Source organism: Anas platyrhynchos, chromosome 11 (assembly GCF_047663525.1).
Source record: "Anas platyrhynchos isolate ZD024472 breed Pekin duck chromosome 11, IASCAAS_PekinDuck_T2T, whole genome shotgun sequence".
NCBI classification, from domain to species: domain Eukaryota; kingdom Metazoa; phylum Chordata; class Aves; order Anseriformes; family Anatidae; genus Anas; species Anas platyrhynchos.
Genome location: NC_092597.1, coordinates 6,410,403 through 6,434,184, shown reverse-complemented (window position 1 = coordinate 6,434,184; position 23,782 = coordinate 6,410,403). Strand labels below are relative to the sequence as shown.

Genomic DNA, 23,782 nt, shown 5'->3' with positions numbered 1-23,782 from the left:
CGCATGAATACGTGCATTCATAGTCTCTAGGCTAAAGGCAAGTTCTTCAGCAGACCTACATTCATGCAGTTAGGTTCTTAGAGGCAAATCTGTGTTTCCTGAGCTCTGCTGCCTCTCCTTCCTTATTTCACACTCCTCTTTGCCCAGCCAGCAAACCCACACAGCCAGTGACTGTCTATTATGCCCTTAAGACAATGTCTCCCCCCAGGAGACTGTATACCTTCTCCCAACCAGCTGGGCAGATTTCAGATCTCAGCGTTTCACATTCTGAACCTTACATGCCATGTAATTGCTAGTCATAATTGATATAATTACATTTTGAGGATTAATCACATACATTATTATCTACTTTAGAACATATATAATAACAACCAAAGTACTTTGAGAGTGAAAATAGATGGGGGAGAGACTGGTTCCTAGACCCAGTCTTTGCAGAAAACTGTGACAGCTTTGTAACTTAGAAAATGGCTGATGTATAACTATGTGAATAAAACAACACATAATTCTTTTAATAACAGAATATTATTCCAGAAGTGTGTGTGTGTGTATATATATATATATATATATTATATTTTTTTTTTTGTCAAAATATTTGTGAATAGGCAGGATTTTCTTTTCACTGCTGCATGGAGAAAGCACAGAGTGATAGTAGCAGAAAAGTCTGCACACACTCCCTTCACAAGAAATAATGATCTTACAAACTCCTCCATGAATATCACTGATAAGAGAAGCAAGACAGTGCAAAATGAAAACTCAAATGGATTTTTTTTTTCCTTGGAAAATTTGAAAAAGAAAAGATGAGAATGTATATTCACCACTTTTACTTTTGGAGTATGCCATTGTATAAGGAATCTAGGCAGAAACAGAACACAGATTTTTACTCACCACATTTTCTTTATCACAATATGAGCTGAAGCAATTTGAAATAATTGCAGCATATTGAAGCAGCACCTTGTTGATAGTCTAGGAGAGGAGAAGAAAGTTTTAAATGGTATCATCATGCAAAACAAAAAGTGAACATAAAGAGGTTTGTAGAAGCTATAGATTTTACAACTGCTTAAATATTCTGTATATTTTATTTAATTTCAGATTTAATTTAAACAATCCTGTGAACACATTTTCAAATCCTTGCATGGCAGATGGTATTTTGTTCTTAATGGAATGTAATCCTCAATACTAGAGGGACTATTGTTGTCATACTGATTTTGAGAAGCACTGAAGGCTCTAGTCCTTTGCAGTGTGCTACATACGTAATGGAAGAGTAGCAAACTCAAAAATCCTCTAGGGTGACAATGCATAGATTAAAAATATAATGGAAAAATAAGACCAAGAGAGCACTTTTCAAAGCTTAGCAATATGAGCTTAGTTTGCAATAACCATGTAAATAAGAACTTTGCAAATGGAAAAATGTTGCAACGAAAACACAGGAATAGAAGTAAATGCAAGCTATTTTAAAGAAATCACAGCTATATTGGAAATACGAAACTTGGGAGGAAGCACTGCAATCCAAATAGACAGCTGGCCTAAGTTAAGTTTATCAAGCAGCAGGTGAATAAGAACTACCACCTCAGGGCTCCAACCAACAATGCTTTATTGCCATACCTTGAATTTTACCTTCCCTTGCACTGACTAATTAGTAACATTTCTCTGAGCTGCTCTATTATTTGGATAGTAATCAGTACTTAGCAAAAATAATAATTGACTATATAAGCAATACATACATATGAAATCTCAGGATATAATTTCATAAACTGGTAAATGATTTTGTGAAAGTAGATGAAAATAGTGTTTTAAGAACAAACCAGGCAGTATGTATTTCTAGTCACAGCTAGAAGGGATTGCTTTTGAATAACACCGGAATTAGCTTTTAAGTACAATGTCAACACAATGGCACTCTCTTAAATTTATGTGAGATGCACTGATTTTAACCTACCTTTGCAAATCTTCTCATTAAATGAGACAGTGCTTCTGGATTAGGACACTCCAGTTTCCTGATAATCTCAAAACTTTGATTGAGCTGCGTGAAGACATCAACCACAGAACAAGAAAAAAGGGCATGATCTGATGTTTGCTGAAACTAGAGAAAGAAGACATTCAAGTGAGTTAATACTTGTTTGAAATGTATAACTGTTTTTGAAATTCCTCCTAGAATCAGAATAAGTAACAAATAAATAAAATCTTACTGGTAGTACTGAGAATTGTGATTTTTTACCTTTATGTTACTTTCAGTCCCCTTAGAAGTAAAATCAAAATTCTCTTTCATGACATCAGTATCACATAATTGTTAGTAAAGCTATAGACTGAAATCTATGAGGAATTTAGGCAGATGGAATTGGAGCAGGAGTTTATTCATAGGGTTATCTTTTAAGTATTGTTACTGACACTTTATTTTGGGAGGCCTAATGAGCATACTGCAGGATCAAGTGTACTTCTGGTTTTGCAGTACTAAATAATTGTGTTGCCTTAGTACATTCTTTTTCTTTGCTTTAAAAAATAAGGACTCACCCCATCTTTTTTGTCTCTTTCTAGTGCTCCATGAAGAAACTCCATTGAGACATCCTCATTTTCATCCAGCCACTGAATGACAAATGGTTCAAACCACCTGAATATTAAAAACAATCTTGTAAAGTACATTCCATAAAGATCCTGAGAGAAGAGGTGCCACCCCACCCAGCAGTTTGGCACTTTATGCCTCCATATTTGTTCTAGTTGCCAAAAAGTCTTTTAATCCTAGAAAAAAAATGTCACCAAAGGTACTGTTGCTACCAAAATGTCTTTCAGGCTTCATCTCCACACTATTCTAAATGGTCTACCCCAATGATGTAGAATTTGCAGTTGCCATCAGACAGATGCACCCATATTTTGCAGGGGATCATATTCATATTTATTTTAAAATGTCTCTTTTTTCAGTATTGCTTCTTTTTAAACTTTTTTTATTGTTGTTATTTGCATGTGAAATAATGTGGAGAAAGGTTTTCTTTAATAAAATGTCAGCTGTTCAATTCTTATTCAATTTACTTAGATTTTTTTGAAGCAGTGAAAGCTGCCCAATCCTTTTGGCAAACCAGAAAACTTGCTGAAGATTAAAGACTGTAAATAAATATTGCTCATACAAAAGTGGACGGTTGAATATATTAATTTCAGAAGGAAAGGTGAAAATGAAAACAGCAGATAAATATTAATCAATTGCAGTGACAATAATCTCAGTAATGTATCCCATTAGTTTTGTATCTTGATCCAGATTTGTGTATGAAATGAATGCAGGGGTCAAGAACTAATATTGCTGCTGTTCTCACATTTTCCTCCTTACTCAGGAAGTAAGTAGTTCATTTCCTTACTCAGGAAACTTAACTATTAACAGTTTTAAGAATTAATTTTACAGAATGAAGAATTAAAAAGGATGAAGTGAAAAAAAGTATATTTAAAATTATTAGTGCTACACCTTTTGATATCTTGCACAAACTTGAGCATAAATTTTTGAAGAAAATAAATTGCACCAAGCCCAAACTCATGGGATACTTCCCTACACACTACTTACAGAGAGTATTCAGGCACTGCATCCTTGAAAGCATGGAGCTCTCGCACATACTCATTATAAAACCATTTCACTTTGAAGTGCAAATTCATGTAATCCGTGCTCTTGCATAACTGCTGCTTTTCATGTTCTGCAATAGAAGGAGTTGAAATAAAAGTATTTAATAACATTTTGACAGTAAATAACATTCTTGTGTCTCAATGCACTATTGATACAATAACAATGCCGTACTTGCATTTTAAAGCCCAACTGGTTTGATTTTTTGTTTTTTTTTGAGGTAGTAGCAACTGTGGAGTTTCTGAGTACCCTTAAGAAAAAACAAACACACAAAAACAAAACAAAACAAAACAGAAACTGACCAAACTACAATTTAGGATTTTCAGCTCTCTTTGCTGCAGTGAGAAAACCTCACAAGTTTACTGACTCTGTTATTTAGATTCTTTGGTTGTTACAAATTCCATAAAAAGCTGTATAGTAACAAAATGCAGTAACAGCTGTACGTGCCAGTCCTATCTGCAAATTCTGCATTTGCAAATGGGCTGCATTTATCACATTCAGTTAAGAATGAGAAAGAGGAGAGAACTTTGCATGTGATTTATAGATGGCATAAGTAGAAAAACTGCCTTAATAAAATGGATTTGAAGATAATCAAATGGGCTTCTCCACCTTTTCAATGGCTTCCTATTTTTAACATAATGGGTATGAAGATAATTGCAGGAGTAATGAAGCCACCTGCTACTTTGGAGCAATTGTATCTGGAACTTTTTATTCACTAACTTCCTGTTTCATAAGAAACCTGAGAGAAGAAGACCAGGTCAAGGAAGGACTCACACCTTGAAGCTCGTCTAAATTCTCTCCCCTAACCACTTCCACTTCCTGTATTTTTAAAGGCTATTTTTGTAACAAATATCTATATTTCTTCCAAGATTATGACCCTTATTTTAGCCTTTCCACTGTGCTCCACATTCTTTTCTATCCATCCACTTCAGACCTTGAACATCAACTCCATTCTTTCATTTTGTTAGCTAGCAGGCACTTTATCCTTGCTCAAGTCTTTCATTTCCTTTTCCCACAGCAGGAAACTGTGGATTCACAAATCTTGAGCAGAGTAATCTTTCCTTTACTTACTGCACACAGCTGCCTAAAATCTCCACAGATGGCATGTGTTTGAAGTGTCTTGTCACTTTCACATTCTTCCTTAAACCAAAAATCTCTTATTTCTGCTCACTTAAAAAGTGAATTAGTACAGATGCCCACCAGGAATAACATTATTTTGTAAATATTATGCATAAACATTTCACCTCTTTCAAATCACCTTTCTGTGAAACATTCTCCGTTTTTCAGATCTGACCAGGTACATTAACAGGAACTTTTTATTTTTTTTATTATGTTACACCAATACTTCATTAATATCACAGTACTGTAACACCCTCTCTCTGCCCCCTTCCAAAGGGAAAAAAAAAAGTTTTAGAAGCATGTTATGCACTGAATTACGGTTTTGTGTGAATCATTTTATGAAATACTCCCAGGGGCTCTTACTGCCTTTTTAACATTGTGTTAGCATTTGCACCTTTATTACCTTTTCATTACTCTAAAGAAAAAACAGTAAATCAGCTTCTGTCTAAACATTGCATTTGAGAGTATTACAAATTCTCCCTAGCATGATTATTGTTTTCTAGCTTTAAACAGAACCACAGAGAAAGATTTATGCCTGCTCTCATGGTTCTTACGTTCTACACACTTGAAGAATCTTATTTTTCTGTTCTGGTAGGAATTTTTCCGCAAACTGTTAGTGTAGATAGCTAGATTACCAAACATTTGCTCAATAATAGGTAGTTCTTATATGTGAGACCAGTCTTTGAGAACGACTATCTTATCAAATTATTTATACATCTATTTTTTAAATTAAGAAAAATCTCTTATTGCATTCCCAATAAAGTGGAAATTCTGAAACGAATAGTATTTTTTCATTTGAGTTTTACACGAATGAGTTATTAGTTTACACAATGCAACTTAAGAATGCTGTAGTATCACAAACCATGCAAATGTTTATTTCATTTCAAGTAATCAGATGCTACGAGTGATGGGCAAATTTGTCCAGGAGGGTATAACTTTCTTTTGGAAGTTTAGATCTAACTTATATTAAAAATGGGTACAAAAGTAATTCATGATAAACTGAGTGATTTTTTTCTTCCTTCTCTAGGCTATTATACTGTGGAAAGAATATTTCAATAATCTCATATTACATGTGGCTACATATAGGTGAAAAATACATACTAAAATCTTAATATAAACATATGAGAATATCAGAAAATACTTTGCATGGTCTCAAAAGTCATTTGGTATCTATACATATTATTTCTTCAGTATACAGAAACAAAAGAACAGGTAAGACAGGTGCACATAAGAGTCAGCCCATGACAATTTTAACTGGATATTAGATGAGTTCATCCACAATAACCATGAATGTAGGTTAGAAAGCATAGGAACATCACTGTAGCCATTCTGAATTTAGATTAGGACCCATGGATGTTTCCACAATTTCTAAAAAAACTCACACAAGTTAATACAAATATGAAACAACACAGGCCATACATTTTCAGTTTGGAGATCTAGTGCTATAGATTTAATCTCTGTACTATTGTAGTGAACTGAAAGACTATAACTGAATGTAACGTAATGGATCAGGCCACGGATAAAGAAGAAAGCAAATTTAAATTTCATAACTGGTTTAGAAGTTAACATTACATTCTACTAGAATTTCATCTCAGTGTTTTTATACTTTGCTAAAGGCAATGGAAGTCACTGGTTATTAACTGAAATAGAGAGCAGGACACAACTAATTGATAATTATGGGTAATTTACATTTGTTTTGATAATGTGAAATACTACCGACCTTTCTGAAAAGGCTCTTAGTTTCAGGGTAAATATAATAAACTGAAAACTAAGACTGAAAAACTTGTTCTGTCATTACCTCCTTTTTTTTTTTTTTTTTTTAATTGCAATTCCTACAACTGATTTGCAACTGATAAATAATACTAAAATACTATACTAAAGTACTAACATAATAAAAAAAAACCTCTTTTAATTCTCATTTTAAAAATATGTCTTTTCATAAGAGACTTCTGCATCATACTCAATTTTATCTCTGCATTTGCTCAGAAATTTTCATCAAAATATCTTTGAACACTTCACAGACGTAATGGATTCCACCTTGAACATCTTTATGCAATGCACATATGCACAAATTAAGCTGTGTTATTAATAATGTACAAATGTGGAACTATGAAATTTACTAAGGGGATGTATATAAATTATGAAAGGCAACATGGATGTGCACATATTTCTTAACCACAGAATCATATTTCCTCAGTGAACAGAAACTAAGAAATGAAGGCAGGATTAATTGTAAACTGTGAGGAAAAAATGGATTTACCTTTTTTTTTTTTTTTTTTTTTTTTTTTTTGTCTTGCCTGTAGTGGATTGAGCTAATCAATACTTGACATAATGAAGACTGCTTTAAAAGCTGAATTGACATCGCATTTATATTCAAGTAGGAGTTCTCAGAATGAGTCCATTTGTTCAAAGACCTCTGCTTTGCTCCATTTTCTCTCTACTATGTTACACTAAACATTATGATACCCTAAAGATTTCAAATTAATTTTGACAAGTAAACTTTGATTTTAATTGAATATTATTGAGTTGTTTTTTACTCTTTATTGAAAAATTGTCTTATTAGTCTCATCAATTTATTAATTCCTCAGCATCAAATACTTCCCAAATAGTTCTGAAAGAAGTGGATGGTTATGTTATCAACAGGACAATTCAAAGATGGAAAACAAACTGATTAAGCATAAACTTGCTCTGTCCTGCTTGCAACTAAGACAAAGAAAAATGCCATTACTGAAAATAATAAGATCAACCTCAGTATAGATTTTGCCCTTCAATATCACATCAGTTAAATTTAATAAACAGATCAATTATATTCAAAGAACAAACAGAAAAAATCTGCCCTTGGGTATACGTGTCTACTATGATTGTGAAAGGAAATAATCACTTGCATCCAAGGACTGAACTAATCTGTGCTTTCTTACTGTTAGTGGAATTCTTCCTTTTTACATAAATTTATCATGGAAAGCCTAAAGAAATACAAGCTATGAATGGATCAGAAGAAATTGTCCATTCTATCCAATAGGAGATCTATGACAATAATTAAAACCCTGATTCCGAAGAATGGAAGAATATAGTGGAAGTTTCAAATGCTTAATACTGGAAATATTTGGACTAGATTCTCTGCTCTTTGGCTTGACAGAAGATTGAAAATTGAGCATAACACCCTACCAAATAGGCATGGTAGCATTTTATAAACAATTAGTAGAACAAATTGCAGAACAGGAAGAATCAGACAGCAAGATAAATGCAAGGCTTTAGTAATTACCTGTGTTTTATCTGGATCAGCCTGTATGGCAAGAAAGGGCAAAAACACAGAGACGTTCTCTAATTGTTACCCCAGAAACTGCACTTAAAGCTGTTAGTTTAAGTGTTTGTAAAAAGATAATGTGGAAACAAGCAGTTTTAATGGATTTATCCTATTCTCCCGAGGAGTACTGGGATAGATATCAAATGTTTAGTTTAGATCTAATGCACTTGCCCATACGGGGAAATTTAACGGTGCATCTAGTAAAAAAACAAAACAAAACAAAACAAACCCACTAGTTAATCTCCATACATGGATAAGTCCTGAAAGTAAAAAACGGAGTCTTCAACATAATAGAACTGGGGCTGGGAGAATAACAGTTTTTTTGCAGACATATGGTCTGATTTTTATGTGGTCCTGTGTGGAGCCAGGATTTGGATTCAATGATCCTTGTGGGTCTCTTCCAACTCAGAATGTTCTATGATTCTGTGAGGAAAGCTTGTATGAAGTGGCTTAATTTGAAGTTTAGGATTAAGCAAGATTAAAAATATCATGAAGGTTGCTTGTTATATTCAAGTTTCTTTTTCTCTAAGGTTTTATTCCAGTTGATAAAGAAAAATAAGAAAGATGACATTGGTCAGTGCTTCTAGAAAGGAAGAAGTACAAAATGCAAGTTGTTTCACAAGGTGATTAATTCACAGAATTCATGAAAAGATGCAACTGGATCCCCACTTTGTGAGCATTATGCAGCTCCACTCTGACAGAAGAAGGAGGAAAAAGCTCTCAAGAAAAAGGAAAGGGAAATTCAAGCCCTAGCTGCTGTACTAAATCCCTGTATTAGGGGACTGTCCTGGAGGAATGAGAAGGATGAGCCTTTTCGCCAACAGATGCTGAAGTGCACCAAAAAAATCACAGGTCCCCCCTCAAGTGACTTTTTGGGGGGGCAAAATCTCAATTTTTTCTTGATTACTTCTGCCCCCCAGCTATAAAATTACACTGGAAAAAAAGGTGTAAGTCTAGTTTTTGTAGAAATATGAGTTGCAGTGAAATTGCATCATCTTACAGGTGTAGAACAATAATCAATCACAAGAAGAAATATGAGGCATAATAGTGTTCCAGGCTAATAAAATATAGAGGAAATCTTGACTGCCCTTTGGTATAAGATGGAGATTTCTTCCTACTCCTAGAGATGACATCACAGAGTAGTTTAGGTTGGAAGGGACCTCTGCAGGGCATCTGGTCCATATCCCTGCTGAAGCAGGGACACCTAGAGTACATTGCTCAGGACCATGTCCAGCAGCCTTTTGAAAATTTCCAAGGAGGGAGACTCCACAGTCTCTCTGGGCAACCCGTGCTCGTGCTCCATCACCCACACAGTACAGAAGAGTTTCCTGATGTTCAGATAATACTCCCGTATTCCAGTTTGTGCCCATTCCCTCTTGTCCTGGCATGGCTGAAGATAGCCTGGCTCTCTCATCTTTGCACCCTCCTTTCAGGTATTTATGCACGTTGATATGATTACTCCCTGAGCCTTCTCTTCTCCAGGCTGAACAGTCCCAGCTCTCTCAGCATCTCATCATAGGAGAGGTGCTCTGGTCCCTTGATCGTTTTGGTAGCCCTCCAATGGACTCTCTCCAGTATGTCTAGGTCTTTATATACAGCCCTTTCAGCTGAACAGAACACATCTCCCTTATTTGCATACTCAACTTACTAGTTTACAGAAAAGACAGGGACATGTGATGTATTATTTTACCCATAATTAATTACCCATAGTTATTAATCACTGTAGGTTTCATTTAAATTATCATATACTGTTTAATTGCCAATGTACTGTGGTAGCACTAGAAAATGGTGACTAGCAAAATCATCTTGCTCAGAAGTAGGCAGCCTTCGGGAAAAGTTGTTACATAAATGATTTACAATCAGTGACTGCTTGGGTAAGAGCTAATAACAATGTTCACAGTAAGATTAATTTTCAGTGGATAAAAGAAGATTAAATGGGGCCAGAGCTTTCATTATCAAATATATGGGGCAATATACACTGCTATTACTGAGTGTCAACTTTAAGACTAAATAATGACGTCAGACATCCACTGCATTTTCTCCAGCAACATCTGGCACAATGAATACATCTAAAATGAAAAATAAAGAGTGACCGAAAAGCATTTCTAACTCTCTTCTTCTTCCAGTCATATCATATTCAATTTTACCATCTGCCAGTGGAAAGTTTATTATTAAACCCAGTTATAACCAGCTTGTCCTTTTCCCTTTCTTCCTCTATTCCCCATGAGGCTACATTTGACTCTTCTCTCAGGTCTCTGGAGAAACCAGGATAAATCCTATTTGTTAAAGTGTGTGAATACAGAATGGGACTCACTAAAATCAAAAGGTTTAATAGTTTGATACCCTCATGAAATCCCGCATTCTGATGGATACTGCCTTGCTTTCTCTTCCATAACCTGTGCCTCCCCACCCTCCCCACCCCAAATCTGCTCTGTAGTCTTCCTCTAAGACAAGGGTGCATTCTACCTTAAGAGAAACTTTGTAAATTGTTAAGTTGGAGTGAAAATGGACTTGAAATCTGTCACCAAATGGTGTAACCATTTTGGACAACAAAAAACTACAAAAACAAATCTATATTAAGTGCCTAAAATGGTGTAATGACTTTCATCCTCTTTTATTTTTATATGGCGTGACACTTCAGAATACTCCTTCTGCAGGACTGAGGCTGTCTCTCACTGTATCTATACAACAGCTAATTCATTTCTGGCCTGATCCTGATACTGACTTCTGGCCATTACCAGAATTAGATTATCATAATAACAACAATTAGAATGTACTATTTCTAAAAAACTGGATAACTTTGGACATTTGATCTGACCTATTCAAAAATCAGAGAAAAAGTATGAAAAACACACTTCTGAGGACACAGAATAAAAAAGATACTTCTAAAATTGTATGTCTAATTTCCTCTCATTTCTCTCTCATCACCTTTTAACCTTTGCATCTTCATGCCTGGAAAGGAAAAGATTTCTTACCATATGAAATCAGTAACAAATAATTTGCACTGCTGTTAGAATTCTCTCTGTTCACATTGGCTTGTACTATAAATACAGAATACTTTATAGACCAAACAGTACAGAAATGTAAACATCCTATGGACTCAGGTATGCTTGTATAAACTGAATGCTAAAAAACAATGTATAATCAATTTTGCATATTACCTTATGAATAACCTGCAGAGAGAAAAAAAAGGGCCAAACCTACCTTAAAGGAGTCTATAGCAAGGTGGGAATCAGTCTCTTCTCCCAAGCACCAAGTGATAAGACAAGAGGAGATGGCCTTAAGTTGCGCCAGGGGAGGCTTAGCTTGGATATTAGGAAAAAATTCTTCACTGAAAGGGTTGTGAAGCATTGGAACAGTCTGCCCAGGGAAGCAGTTGAGTCTTTGTCCCTGGAGGTCTTCAAAATACATGTAGATGTAGAGCTCAGTGACATGGTTTAATGGTGGACTTGGCAGCGCTAGGTTAAAGGTTGGACTAGATCATCTTAGAGGTCTTTTCCAACCTAAATGATTCTATGATTCTAAGTCAGTTCTCAAAGAGAAATGTGTGATACCTTTTCCATGCAGAATCTACACAAGAAAATAATCCTAAGCTCCTTAGATCAGAAAGAAAATTAAAACTAGTGTGGAATCAATCTGTTAAAGTTTTCACAGAACTTCTAATATTATCCAAAGGCAAAACATAATAATTATTTCTGAAACAAAAGAAAATCTAGAATGAAATGAATAATTCAGTACCAGATTTTAGTGCAATCTATTGTTTGCAAGGCATGTCAACCTGGAACATTGTAGCCCTGATCTCAGCAGCTGTGGAGACCAGATCTCTGCTTTGGGATGCCCATTTTTCTCCTCACCCATTGAGTGAGCTCTTTGCCCTGACAGCAACCATCTACCCCGTCACATGCAAACACGCTACGATAGTATTCATACAGATGTGCAGCCACTGTGATTGAGCAAAAGGCCACTGCTGTGGAAACTGCTGTTCCCTCTGTCTTCTACATCTCACAGTAGCAGTCTCCTAGCATCCTGCCATGCCCATCACAGAGGGCTGGACTGTTCCTGGGGAAGAATCAAGGGGGAAGACAAGATGGAGGGGTGTAATGACTGCTGCTGCTTGATTCCTAGCACCTATTGGCTCCTATTACAAAAGGGTCAGACAATACTACTGAAGAGCAGCAGTTCTTCACAGCAGTAGCTGCAGCTCCCTACATCCCCTGATGTAGATGATGAGGCATTCAGCTGGTCAGAGGACATAGCCTGGACAGCCATTCTCACTGCTCTCAGGAAAAAGGGAAAATAAGAGTGTAAACTAGTTGTTCCAGTATTCATTTTCTGTTTGAGGATGAAGTTGTGATGTATTCATTCCCTGAATTTATGTTGATGTGAGCAGTGGGTAGGAATTAATAAAGTGGGAGAAAAAAAAACAACAACAAACAACAACAACAAAAAAACCCCACACAAGAAACAGAAGCAGAATCTTGAACTATTTTTTTTTAAATCATATCAGTGATAAATTTTCAAATGATGGACTTTTTCATTGTCTCTGGGTTGGATGCAGAAAGGAATCAATTTTATAACACCAAAATGATGCTTGAGAAGATTAATATTAAATTGGATCAGGTAGAGGTTGTGATAACAGCCCTGAACTGTACATATGAACAGATGGTAGTCTGCATTAATAACTTGGAAGGCTAGACTGGGCATAGCAGAATGTGATGCTTTTTAATGATGAGGATGAGCTCCATTAAAAACATGAGGATCGAGTATGACCATATTTAAGGGCTTGCTTCTCCTAATTTTGCAGAATTGAAGGAGAAAGATCTTATTGTCACTATCCATTGCAGAACCAAACTCAGTTTGCAGAAGATTCAGGGAAAGAATTAATGATTTAAAGAACAGTAAAGCTGGAGAGAGGAGCAGAATGCTGATATATATTTTGTGACTACATTTATCAAGATTCCTGTTTAGGAATGAAAACACAGAAAGTGGAAGTATGTACATTTATCAGAATTTATAATGAATTTCAATTTCCTTTACTTATTCTTTTTCCACAGGAACTGTTTCACTGTTGATTCTGAGAGTAACCTGGGATTTTTACTGAGAAAAATGGCATTTGCTCCTCTCAGAGAGACAGTATCAACAGCAAGAGAGAGGCAAGGCCATACAGAGGGTCTCATTTGGAATAGACTTAAATAGTCGAGTGCCTCCTAATGAATCCTCTTTACATCTTTCTAAATAATCAGGTATTACATTAATATTTGTTTTCAAGTCCTTATCCAGCCCAACCTTCCAATTTTGTATGATTAATTCTGCTTTAAGAGCTTCTTGTTCTAGCTTCTGAACCAGAATACAAAACATTGCTTGATCAAGTAAATGATCAAATACACTCCACTTAGCAGTTAGAGTGGTCTTAAGAGAATTGCCTTCTTGCAGTACAGAACATTGATAAGCACAGGAGTGCTCAGGTGTGGCTGTCTGCAGAGTGTAACTATGCATCCAAAGTTATGGAAGCCTGACAATATAATGGCAGTTAGAAATTCTTATTAGTCTTTATGCTAGTTACCTGTAAGTATGATCAGAACATTCAGTTACTGTACACTCATCTGTTGATGCCTCCTGATTTACAGCTTGTCTAGATAGCAAAATGTTATCACGGACATTTCCAGGAATATGTCCTAACCCAAAGTAGTGGTTTTCAGTTGGTCTTCATATTTCTCAGCTCTGATCAGCTTTCACTGATCACTCTCAAAGAGATCAGTGATCTTCTGCCTAATGTTATCTTTCTCAGACTAGTTCTTTTGATCCTCTGACATGACTATAGAACATTGAGTTCTAATACTAGTTTGCAAATCTCTTCTTCTACCTATGCCTTAGATTTGGTTTCTTATATCTTCTTCTGTCATTATACAGATTATAATCACTACTCCTGTAATTTCCTTCTTCCTTTCTTTCTATCTTTAAGTTCTTCTGTTGCGCTTAGTGTGAATATTCCAATATTAAAATAATAAAACTATCAAATTAAAGTAACACAACAGTAGATGAACATATCAATTCTCCCATTAACAGGTGCTTTAGTAACTTGTCTTTTCTCTCTTTATCATGACAAAAATCTACAGTATCATCAAAGTACCACATTAACACATTAGACATTGTGGAGTGAATAATACAGAAAATATTCATTGAATACAGTTTTTTTTTTTTTTTTTTTATCCATTCTGCCTGTTGAGTTGCACTGTAGTTTAAATCCAACCGTGCATTTATTTTCATCCCTGGTAGACATGTTCTGCTGTTAGTTAGGCATGACTGAAGGCAACGTGAGTTTTTCTTTCCTAAAAATCACAATATCTGGCTTATTCTAATTAGCTATTTCTGTAGTAGTGCAAAGAAAAAATTGGATAGCCCTTAAAGTCATTTATTCTTCTGAACAGATTTTTTTTTTTTTTTAATATGAAGGATGAGACAAACTTCCTTTGTAAAAATAGTATTCTACATTATAATTCCTTTTCCATCATAATAAGGTTGACCATGAGTTTGTCAGTAAAAAGTTCATTGAATTCTTTACAATTGGTTTCTGAGAAAGTCATTTTCCTTTTTTTTTTTTCTTTAGAGAAACTCTGTAAAGGGCCACACACAAGACCATTGGAACACATTTCATTACATAGCTTAGACAGCAAAAATCTTCCAATCAAATTCAGGTTTGATCCATTTAGTTCATTTTAGCTATACTCTTGACATCAGATGGAAGCTAAAATCCTCTTTTGCATTTCTCCCACATTTAAATCTGAACTCTATTTAACAGATAAATAATATTTGTGAAGTTCAGATAAGGCCATATTTTCTTCACAGAAATGTATTAGTTAGGGTTTGACAAATTTCTGTTCAAGGGATGGTTTTAATAATTGTCTAAAATTAGTGTGATTGTATGTGTAGGCTTTTTTTTTTTTTTTTTTTTTTTTTTTTTTTTTTTATCATTTATTAAGCCTATTCCCTTAATTCTTAATTTTCAGCATTTTTTGATGTAGGTATTTTTACTTGTTTTTCTGCAGTCATCACAATTTCATGAGTGGGTCTGAAACCATTAGTAGGAGATTATCTGTAGCAGAGAAAAATATATTTTGCCCTTGGTTAACCATAGTACTACTCTATAGAACAAAAGGAAACTGCATTTGATTTTGTTGGAAACAGACGACCTGTCTTTAGAACACAAAGGAGATTTCATTATCTGTATGTGTTTTCTCCATAACTTCATTCTGTAAATGTTTCCTATGGGCATACTAGCAATTTTCAGCTAGTAAAAAACTCTGGAATGCCTGTAATGTGCATAATTGCCTCACTAGCAAGCATAATTGTGATTTTTGGACATTGGTGTTTATGTCAAAACTAGGTAATAAGAATTAACATTTCAATTTACAACTCTTTTGTTTCCTTGCTCCACAGACATCTTCATATAGTCACAATATGAGTCTCTTCCTTTACAATGCTTTTTTTTACGAAACTATGCATCATCCTAAACAAGTATATCAGAGAAGTCCTACCACCTGCTGAAATGTGATTCCAGGTGTGATTTGCAATGGAGGTCAGTATGGGTGAACTCTCTAGTGCAATTAATAATTTTTTTATAATTACCTTCAAGCGCATATTTCATGTCCTGGGCAAACAGAGTCCACATGATTTCAGCACTGATTTTCCCCATGTTCAACTCTTGAGGGAACCTGCAATCAATCACATTACATTAGTTCATCTGCTGCTTGAAATTATGCTTACAGCTGCACAGCAGTAAAGCAAATATTTGTACAAAGAAATTATTTTCCACAAAATAATTCCCCTATTATCCACTCACTGTATTTTCTGTTCTGCACCATCCATCCTTCAAATAAAAACTTAAACTGCCTCTAGTCTAATGTCAGAGGCCTAACAAATTAGTTGAATGTTGCACCAATTTCATCACATAACATGCTTTAAACCAAGGAACATTTATCTATCTTGCAGATAAATCCTCAACTTCAGGCAAATCAAGTAGCCTATGAAGAACCTGAAACTATTGGCTAAAATGTTTAGAACATACAGGTTTGCCTTAATTCCTTCAGCATCACACTGGAAAAGAGTAAAGTTGTTTGTGAAGCAATATTAAGCTTATTAGGCTTATACTAAGGGACCTTGGCTTAAACTAAAGACCCTGTTTAGAGAGGTTCACTTTGAAGAAAGGACAAAATAATAGAGTATGAAATGTAGAAAAATACATACCTCTAATTAAACTTTTAGTTTTGGTCTTATGCTGTATTTGTCTTTGAAAAAGAGTCCTTTTGAGATATTTTTTGCTGCTACTAAGTATTTGTCCACATTTCATAGATGCTAGATGTTTCTTGCTCCACGTAAACAAAAAGCTTTAATCTTTCAGTTACTGTTTTCACTGCTAGCTGCTATCAAAAGCTTACATTTTAGTGAGACACTGTATTTTTACGTCATATTTGAAAGGAGAGCTTTTTATTTTTTTTATTTTTTATTTTTTATTTTTAAGTCTGTCCTTACAACAGTTGTGGAATTGACAATAATGTGAACAGTTTCCAGGGCACAGAAGCAGTCCGAAGCAGGCAGCATGCCACACAACTAAAGAACAGAAAATACTGCACAGAACCACAGAGTGATAAAGAAATTTATAATACTACAGTGGTGCAATGAGAACCATACGAATACACTTGCAATTCACCATAAGTACATAAAATCATCAAAGACCAAATTCATGAGAAAACATACAGAGCTAGGGCTTTTGTCTTGTGTTTATTACACCACTTTCCACTAGCAGAGAATTCGATACAAAGTATTTTCACCTTTTATTTAATAAATAAAATTATTAACCAAATAACTAACCACATTCAGAAAAAGTTCTGCAATAATTCATATAAAAATTTAAGAAGTTTTAAATTTCTCATTGCCAAAGAAGGAATGAGAATGATGGACAGCTATATGACAATAGCAATATGATCTAAGCGATGTATTATTTTCAGCGGTAAATAGCATTACATGAATGTTTCTCAAATTCAGATCATTATATCAACCTCTACCAGACTACATACTACCCTAAGAATATATAATATTGAAGTGTGTGTATTTTTTAAGTGGGACATACTTGACCATGATCTTATCAACAGAGAAAAAGTGCTTATGCAGTTCACTACCTGTCACTTTACAATGAAGCAATTGTTAGCATAAATCACTGGTATGCCTTCTTTTATGCTGATGGCTGCTTAATTACAGAATTCGATATTAATTATTTTAAACATGAAGTTATTTTTATTCAAAAGCTCAAATGTATTAAATGTAACTGTCTTTAATTTCTTTACCTGCAGTCCAGTCTGAGTGCTTTCTGAGCACCAGACTTGAATTTTGACAATGTGTCACTGAGGAAAGATTTAAAAGTTGTTTTAATATTGAGAATGTCTTTTGTCCATAAAGCATAACTGGCCATAATGGAAGTCTGGGTCTGATAAACATGTACTTATTTGATTAGGTCTATATATCTGTGTTTATATATTAACTTATAAAAACACATACACACACAAACTGCAATTATCCTTTTGTTATGTTAAATGAGTTCTATACATTATCCTCAATTCACCCCACTTGACTTCAGTTAAGTACCTAAACTTGATGGTAAGAGATACCAACTTCTGTGTCCTCGAGAAAGATATACTTATTGCATAATCATTAACTGGACATGCCAATGAAGTTCCATAACCTTAAATAAGGCCTATATAATTTTAGGTTAATAGTTAAAAATTGTTTCATGTCTATGTCACATTTTAAATGAATATATGTGTTTTAAATCTTGACTTTTACTCTACATTTTAAACAATCTATCCCATTGTTACATACCCCATTTATGAATTCTGTATGTGCCCACTTTAGAAGGGCACATACAAAGCTTGACACTGAAATACTGACCAAGACTATATATGTAAGTACTATATAAAGTGCTAGCCTTTTTTCCTGTGGGCAATTGTGATTGGTATGGCATTGGTATGCACCGCTCCCACCACAATTTATCCTCAGAGATAGCTTTATGCATGAATAATCATATTTACTTCAATTTGGTTACTCATGTAAAAATAATTTACTATTTGCATTACAGTAGCATTTAGAAGCTTCTAAATTATTTAAGAAATTTATATGCAGGAATTTTAAAATATGTAATGAGAAAAATTCGCTGACTTCAGAACTCATATTTGAAAAAGACAAGAAATAGAATGGGGAAAAATACAAGGTAAAAGTGACTCCCTCAAGATCCTGTGATAGGTAATTGTCAGTCGGCAACAGAACTGAGCCCTCTTCCCCATGAAGATGTGGTACTAGTTTGCTTTAATATACATACATACGTTTAAGTATATACACATACAATTACATGAATATTGAGAGAAAATGAAAAATAAATAAGAATAGAAAATTTCAGGTAACCTATTAGCATTTATTTGATATCTATCCCTAAGTAAATGATGCCCCAAAAGCTAATCCTTTTCTTGTTCCTAGCTTTCACTTCGTGAAAGAGATGTTCTTAGTATCATCAGCCATATTTCACTGTCCTACTAAACTGATAGGTTGAATTACCAGCATTGTGAAAAATGCTCATGTCAAGAATTTATGCAACAAACAGTAATGCAAACTGCCGAGGAGGACATGACTGATATTGTATTATGTCTGTTGCTCTCACAGGCATAATTGCTTCTCAGAATGTTAAGTGCATGTAATATTTTCAACATCCTCTTAATGTCCAATTTCTAACATCTACATATCCATGGGTACAGCAGCAGAAAAACACAGGCTTTACATTTGCAACCACAGTTAAAGCTGCTTGGAGGATCCTAAAAGTAACGTTGCAAAAACAAAAACAGCTTCTTATGAATTCCGTATTGTATTACATTCCTTCCTGACATAATGTTATAATGCTAAAATGAGTACTTGATAACCCTAGTGTGCAACTTCCAGTTTGTTCTATAGATAGTTCTGGTACATCCTGACTTGAGTTCCAAATGTCAGAAACAGCAGTAGTGTTTTAATGTTATATATCTTTCAGGCTAAGAGTAATGATAGGATAAGCTATATAAATCTGTTATTAGTTATTCTGTTATTACTAGTTAGGTGTTTTTTTCCCCTCCCCACCCCCTCCCCCACCCCCGAAAGTGACCTGCATATAGTATACTCAGACACTGATTATGAAAGTCATATGTCAGAGTTTGCAGCAGTCTCTGCTGATTTAACACATTTGGGGCCACAATAGAAGGCAAATTCCAACACGTCCAAAACCATACATAGAATTGAAAGTAAAAATTAGTCAAAGCATTAAGATATAAAGAAAAAATGGCACCCCAAGAAGATTCTTTTAAATTAATCACATTTCTAAAATATGTCACATTTATATAATATGTCATATTTAAAATATATATTCACAGTCAAATTCTTTGCAGACCCTGGTGGTTAGATTAATGTGGAAGTTCTCTGTTTCTCTGACCAAATATGCAACAACTAGTGGTACACTCAGGGCCAATTCTCCCTTTCTTATTAAGGTTTGATATAGGAGGATCTTCACTGAAAGATGAAGGAGCTCAAGTGAGAAACCACCCTTCATTAAAGGAATGAAATTATTATTCAGTTCCAAACAAGTAAGAGAGCTCAATGATTTCTTAGCATGATTTATTGCTGTGCACAACATGTTAATGGATGATAAAGCTGCCGGTTTGGATTCAAAAACTAATAATAAAACTAAATAAAAGCAACAGGTATGCCAAACACTCAGACAAGCTCAAGAGAAAGGGATCATGTCTCCTCCCACTGTATAAACAGCTGGATTGCATAAGCTACTCAAAAATAAATTTAGAGCTATGTTAGATAGTCTAGGGCTGATTTTTGAAAATTGAAGGCCAAGGTGCCATCTCTAAGTTGGAGTTGGAGACACACATACACACATGCCTAAACAAATTATAAGAGGGACAGTGATAGGACTGGAAGACAAGGAGCTTGCTTGGTGCTGTAAATCCATGCAATGACTCATCTGGTCATTCTGAGCAAGAAGTCTAGTACTTCTGCTGTGATAAAGGAACTAAGAATCTAAACACAACTCTAATTAAATAAATACTGACTCATACTATATTTTTCTTACTCTAATGAAAATAACATTTCATGTTCTTGGATTTCAGTTTGGGCAAAAAGACTGAAGTTAACTATATCTTAACTAAGCTCTATCTAAACTGTACCCCAGAAATTCAAGTACTGGAGAAAATCCCAAGTCAAACTCTTTGAAGGAAAATCAAATCAATTTCTTTGAAGGAAACTGAGGAAAAGATTTAGGCACCTCATTGTATTTTGCAAAATCTTTCATCCTACTCATGTCTAAGCGTTTAGTAAGATATGTGTGTCCATCATTTATGTACTTTAATTTAGTGTTTATGGGCTCTATGAGCACTTAATTTCAAGTCGTCTCTAAACTTCCTTTCCGAAACTTCCACACAAAACTATCTGATGGGCATTATACAACTATCATAGTTAACTGTTGTGGTGTTGCAAATCTGTGAGAAGATAACAAGGCTTAACATACAAAAGAATCATAAGAAAATTTCCATATGTTGAAGATAAATAATAACAGCAGCATTTTCTTATTAGAGGGAAATGGTAATCAAACATCAAATTCTAGAGCCCCTGTGTAAATAAATAATTTTATATTACTTATATATTATTTATCTTATCACTGGTTATATAAAAATACTTTTTTTTTTTTTCCAAACAGTTCCAAAATTTGGTCTCCAAGCAGATTTTCAGAGAAATTTTGCATGCAAAACTCTACACATTAGGTTTTCGAGCCTTTGTAAAAGCCACACATTTTTACATTTCTCAGGGAAGCAAGAGGATAACCAGGAGTGTGCTCTATGAGTAATTTTCTCTTGCTACAATAATTTCTGTCTCATGGGCCATAGTTTTCCCAATTTTTCTGTCATTCTTGGAACAACACTATAAAATCTCAGTTTATCCATAACATTGCTCTCAAAATCACCTTCCTAACTTGCATGACAGTCTCTAATCCTCAACTCATAAATCAAGCATACAATAAAAAGTGGTGAAACTTCTTAATAAGCAGTATGTTAGGTTTTCATGGCAATAACATAGCCATTCAGTTACTGATATATAATTATCTCCATACGTTTCCAAAAATGCTAAATTGCATATAGAAGGTATCCACTTACAAATTTCTTCCCTCTATATGTTTTATATAGAACTATACAACTAAATTGAATGCCTTTTACTAAAAATGTGCAGAGGCACAGAGTTTAGAACTTGATTTCCAAATGCACAAAGATATTTCAAGCAGATTATTTTTTATTGTTGATGTTCCTTTTAATTGAAAAGAAATTTTTTTTGCTAGCATTTTCTGCTGTCCTGCAGCATGTGTCCTAATCCTCTCAGAGGAACTCTGTTCTTTATCCCATCCCTTACTCCATAATGTTTGCCTTAGTATACACCTAGAACAAATTTTAGGATCAGCTGTCCCCCAAACAATTTCTTCTACTATGTACTATTCAGCGAAGATACTGGAATGAAGTTCGTATATGTATTTGTTCAGATAGATGTTTTATAAGAAGCATAACTTTTATACAGATGGTCTGACACAAAAATTGAGCTTTAGCCAAGGAACTTCACACTAAACTGCATAAATGTAGTAAACAGAAAAAAAAGTTTTGTTTCTTCTTCGGAATAGAAAGATGTTCTTTAATAACGCCAGTGCATGAAATAATTGAACAAAGAGATGCTTATTTGCCAGGACTGAAACAATTATTCATTTATTTAAAATAATGACAGGAATCAGAAGGCAAATATTTTCCAGTATCTGGTTATCACCAGGAAGTTTCTTTGGGGACTAAGTCTAAATCCCGTGGATCCATAGACAATGTGCTACCTTTTACTTACAGGCAAGCACATCTCCATGTACAGAGTGCCTTTCTGTATTTATCAAATATTGGCTGAAACAAGCAGAATTGTTCTCACTTCCCTTAAGACCATTCTATTAAATTTCTTCTTCCACTGCAGACACCTGTATTACTTTTTTTAGCCATCACACAAGTATAAGCTTCAATTCCATTTTTTGTCTAAATCAGCCAGGCTACGCTGAGATTTTGTAGACTGCAAAATATCTCCAAGGAGCTAAGATAGCTGAAACTTTTCTCCAGGTCTTCATCATGTCACATTTCAATTAGCGCAACATCTGTTTCTCTGGATCTCTCTCTTATTGGTTTCAGCTTTAATATGTGAAACATGTTTCTTTGCTCTCTTTCTGTATATTTAATTTTTAAAACCCAGCATGCTATCTCCTTTTCTTGCACCAATCAATAAGCTTGCTCTTCTGTACTACTATAACAATGATAAGTTCTTCAACTTGTCTCAGTTATTGATTGGTCCTTCCTCACATGTTACATCTCGGTTCTGAGAAATCAACTTCCATCTGTGGTAAATCCAAGATACCATTCTCCATTTAAAAAATTTTCAAGTCAGCCTACTTAGACTTTCTCTCCACATACCCATAAATTTTGAGAGTATCCTTTTGTGAATCTTTTTATTATTTCCACTCCCCCCCCCCCAACACACACACACAAATACATAAATACATTCCTATTGCTCTATTATAATGTTTAAAAGGAGTCTCAGCATGATTTGTACAGTTTGTGTGCCATGGATACTATGATAATATTAATAACATCACACTGTTTCACTGAACTTTGCTTTCTGTCTATCTATTTCGTTCTCTTGCATAATACTTTGCTACTTGACATTTTGGGATGGTTCATATACTGCTTGTCTTTAGAGTTCCTGAAACAAAATGTTTCTTTCCATTTACAAGAGCACTAAATCCTTATTCTAATTGTTGATTTTATATTCTGTATTTAAAAAAAAATCTATACTCAGATTACATTTAAAATACAATTACTGATTATGATGTATATCCTGTCCTTATTTTAATAAATCTGTGATTCTTAATTTTTATGGGGAAGGTAATTACTTACTGGTTCAAGACAGGTGTATATGCAGTTTTATCTTCATCTATGATGGTGACCATCAGAGTAATAAGCTGTGCCCAGAAGTCTAAATTCTTTGTTGTTGGTCCCTGTTCTTCTTTAGGAACTTCTTGTTTCTTACCCTGTTAAAACAAGATTTTAATATATTTTATATTAGAGAAATTAGGGTAACTATTATGTGATTTTCACCTACAGGTTATTACTTAGTTTCAAAGACTGTCTTCAAAACTAAGACTGTTTCAAAGACTGTCTTAAGTCTACCCAGATTACAGTAGTTTGTATAACAGTCTGTATCTGGTTGTGGACATGTCAAAAACCATACATAGTGCTAAGGCACCCAAATCAGCAGAGAAATTTGAATTATAGTGCATGTCCACAATTCAATGAAATACATTTTTAAAATTCTTGTTGTGCTGAAACTGAGTGTTGGTAAAATGATCTGCTGAGATGGAACTTTAATATCATACACAATAAATACTGAACAAATCAATTATAAGGAATATTTCTTCTTTTGTTTTACATTAAGCTATGCTGAAGTTATTGGGCTTGCTATGCTCTTCACTCTAAATGAAGAAGCAGATAAATTTCACTTTATTTTGTAATAAGAAAAAATAGCAAAAGCTACTGCCTGAAGTATTTTGCATGGAGATTTTCCAAGGACTGATATATTGGCTAGAAGAACCAGTATATATGTATTTGTTTAAAACAGGCAGA

The 23,782-nt window shown here is 34.4% G+C and overlaps 1 protein-coding gene and 1 long non-coding RNA gene across 6 annotated transcripts in view; one reads left to right on the top strand and one right to left on the bottom strand.

The window, feature by feature from the left end:
• The window catches only part of LOC119718010 (uncharacterized), a 157,704-nt gene extending 154,173 nt beyond the window's left edge, over positions 1 to 3,531 (top strand). For all 5 annotated transcript variants that reach the window (XR_005268587.2, XR_011811943.1, XR_011811944.1 and 2 more), the window contains 2 exons: positions 1,964 to 2,098; positions 2,530 to 3,531. This is a non-coding gene — a long non-coding RNA (uncharacterized lncRNA). The remainder of the gene's footprint in view (positions 1 to 1,963; positions 2,099 to 2,529) is intronic.
• Positions 1 to 23,782, bottom strand: part of UNC13C (unc-13 homolog C) — a 167,936-nt gene that overhangs the window by 39,116 nt on the left and 105,038 nt on the right. Inside the window, exons 18-23 of the mRNA XM_072043348.1 lie at positions 23,057 to 23,190; positions 15,642 to 15,727; positions 3,539 to 3,665; positions 2,506 to 2,602; positions 1,934 to 2,077; positions 886 to 963 (exon numbers count right to left, since the gene is read on the bottom strand). Of these exons, the coding sequence (XP_071899449.1) occupies positions 886 to 963; positions 1,934 to 2,077; positions 2,506 to 2,602; positions 3,539 to 3,665; positions 15,642 to 15,727; positions 23,057 to 23,190 (666 nt within the window). The remainder of the gene's footprint in view (positions 1 to 885; positions 964 to 1,933; positions 2,078 to 2,505; positions 2,603 to 3,538; positions 3,666 to 15,641; positions 15,728 to 23,056; positions 23,191 to 23,782) is intronic.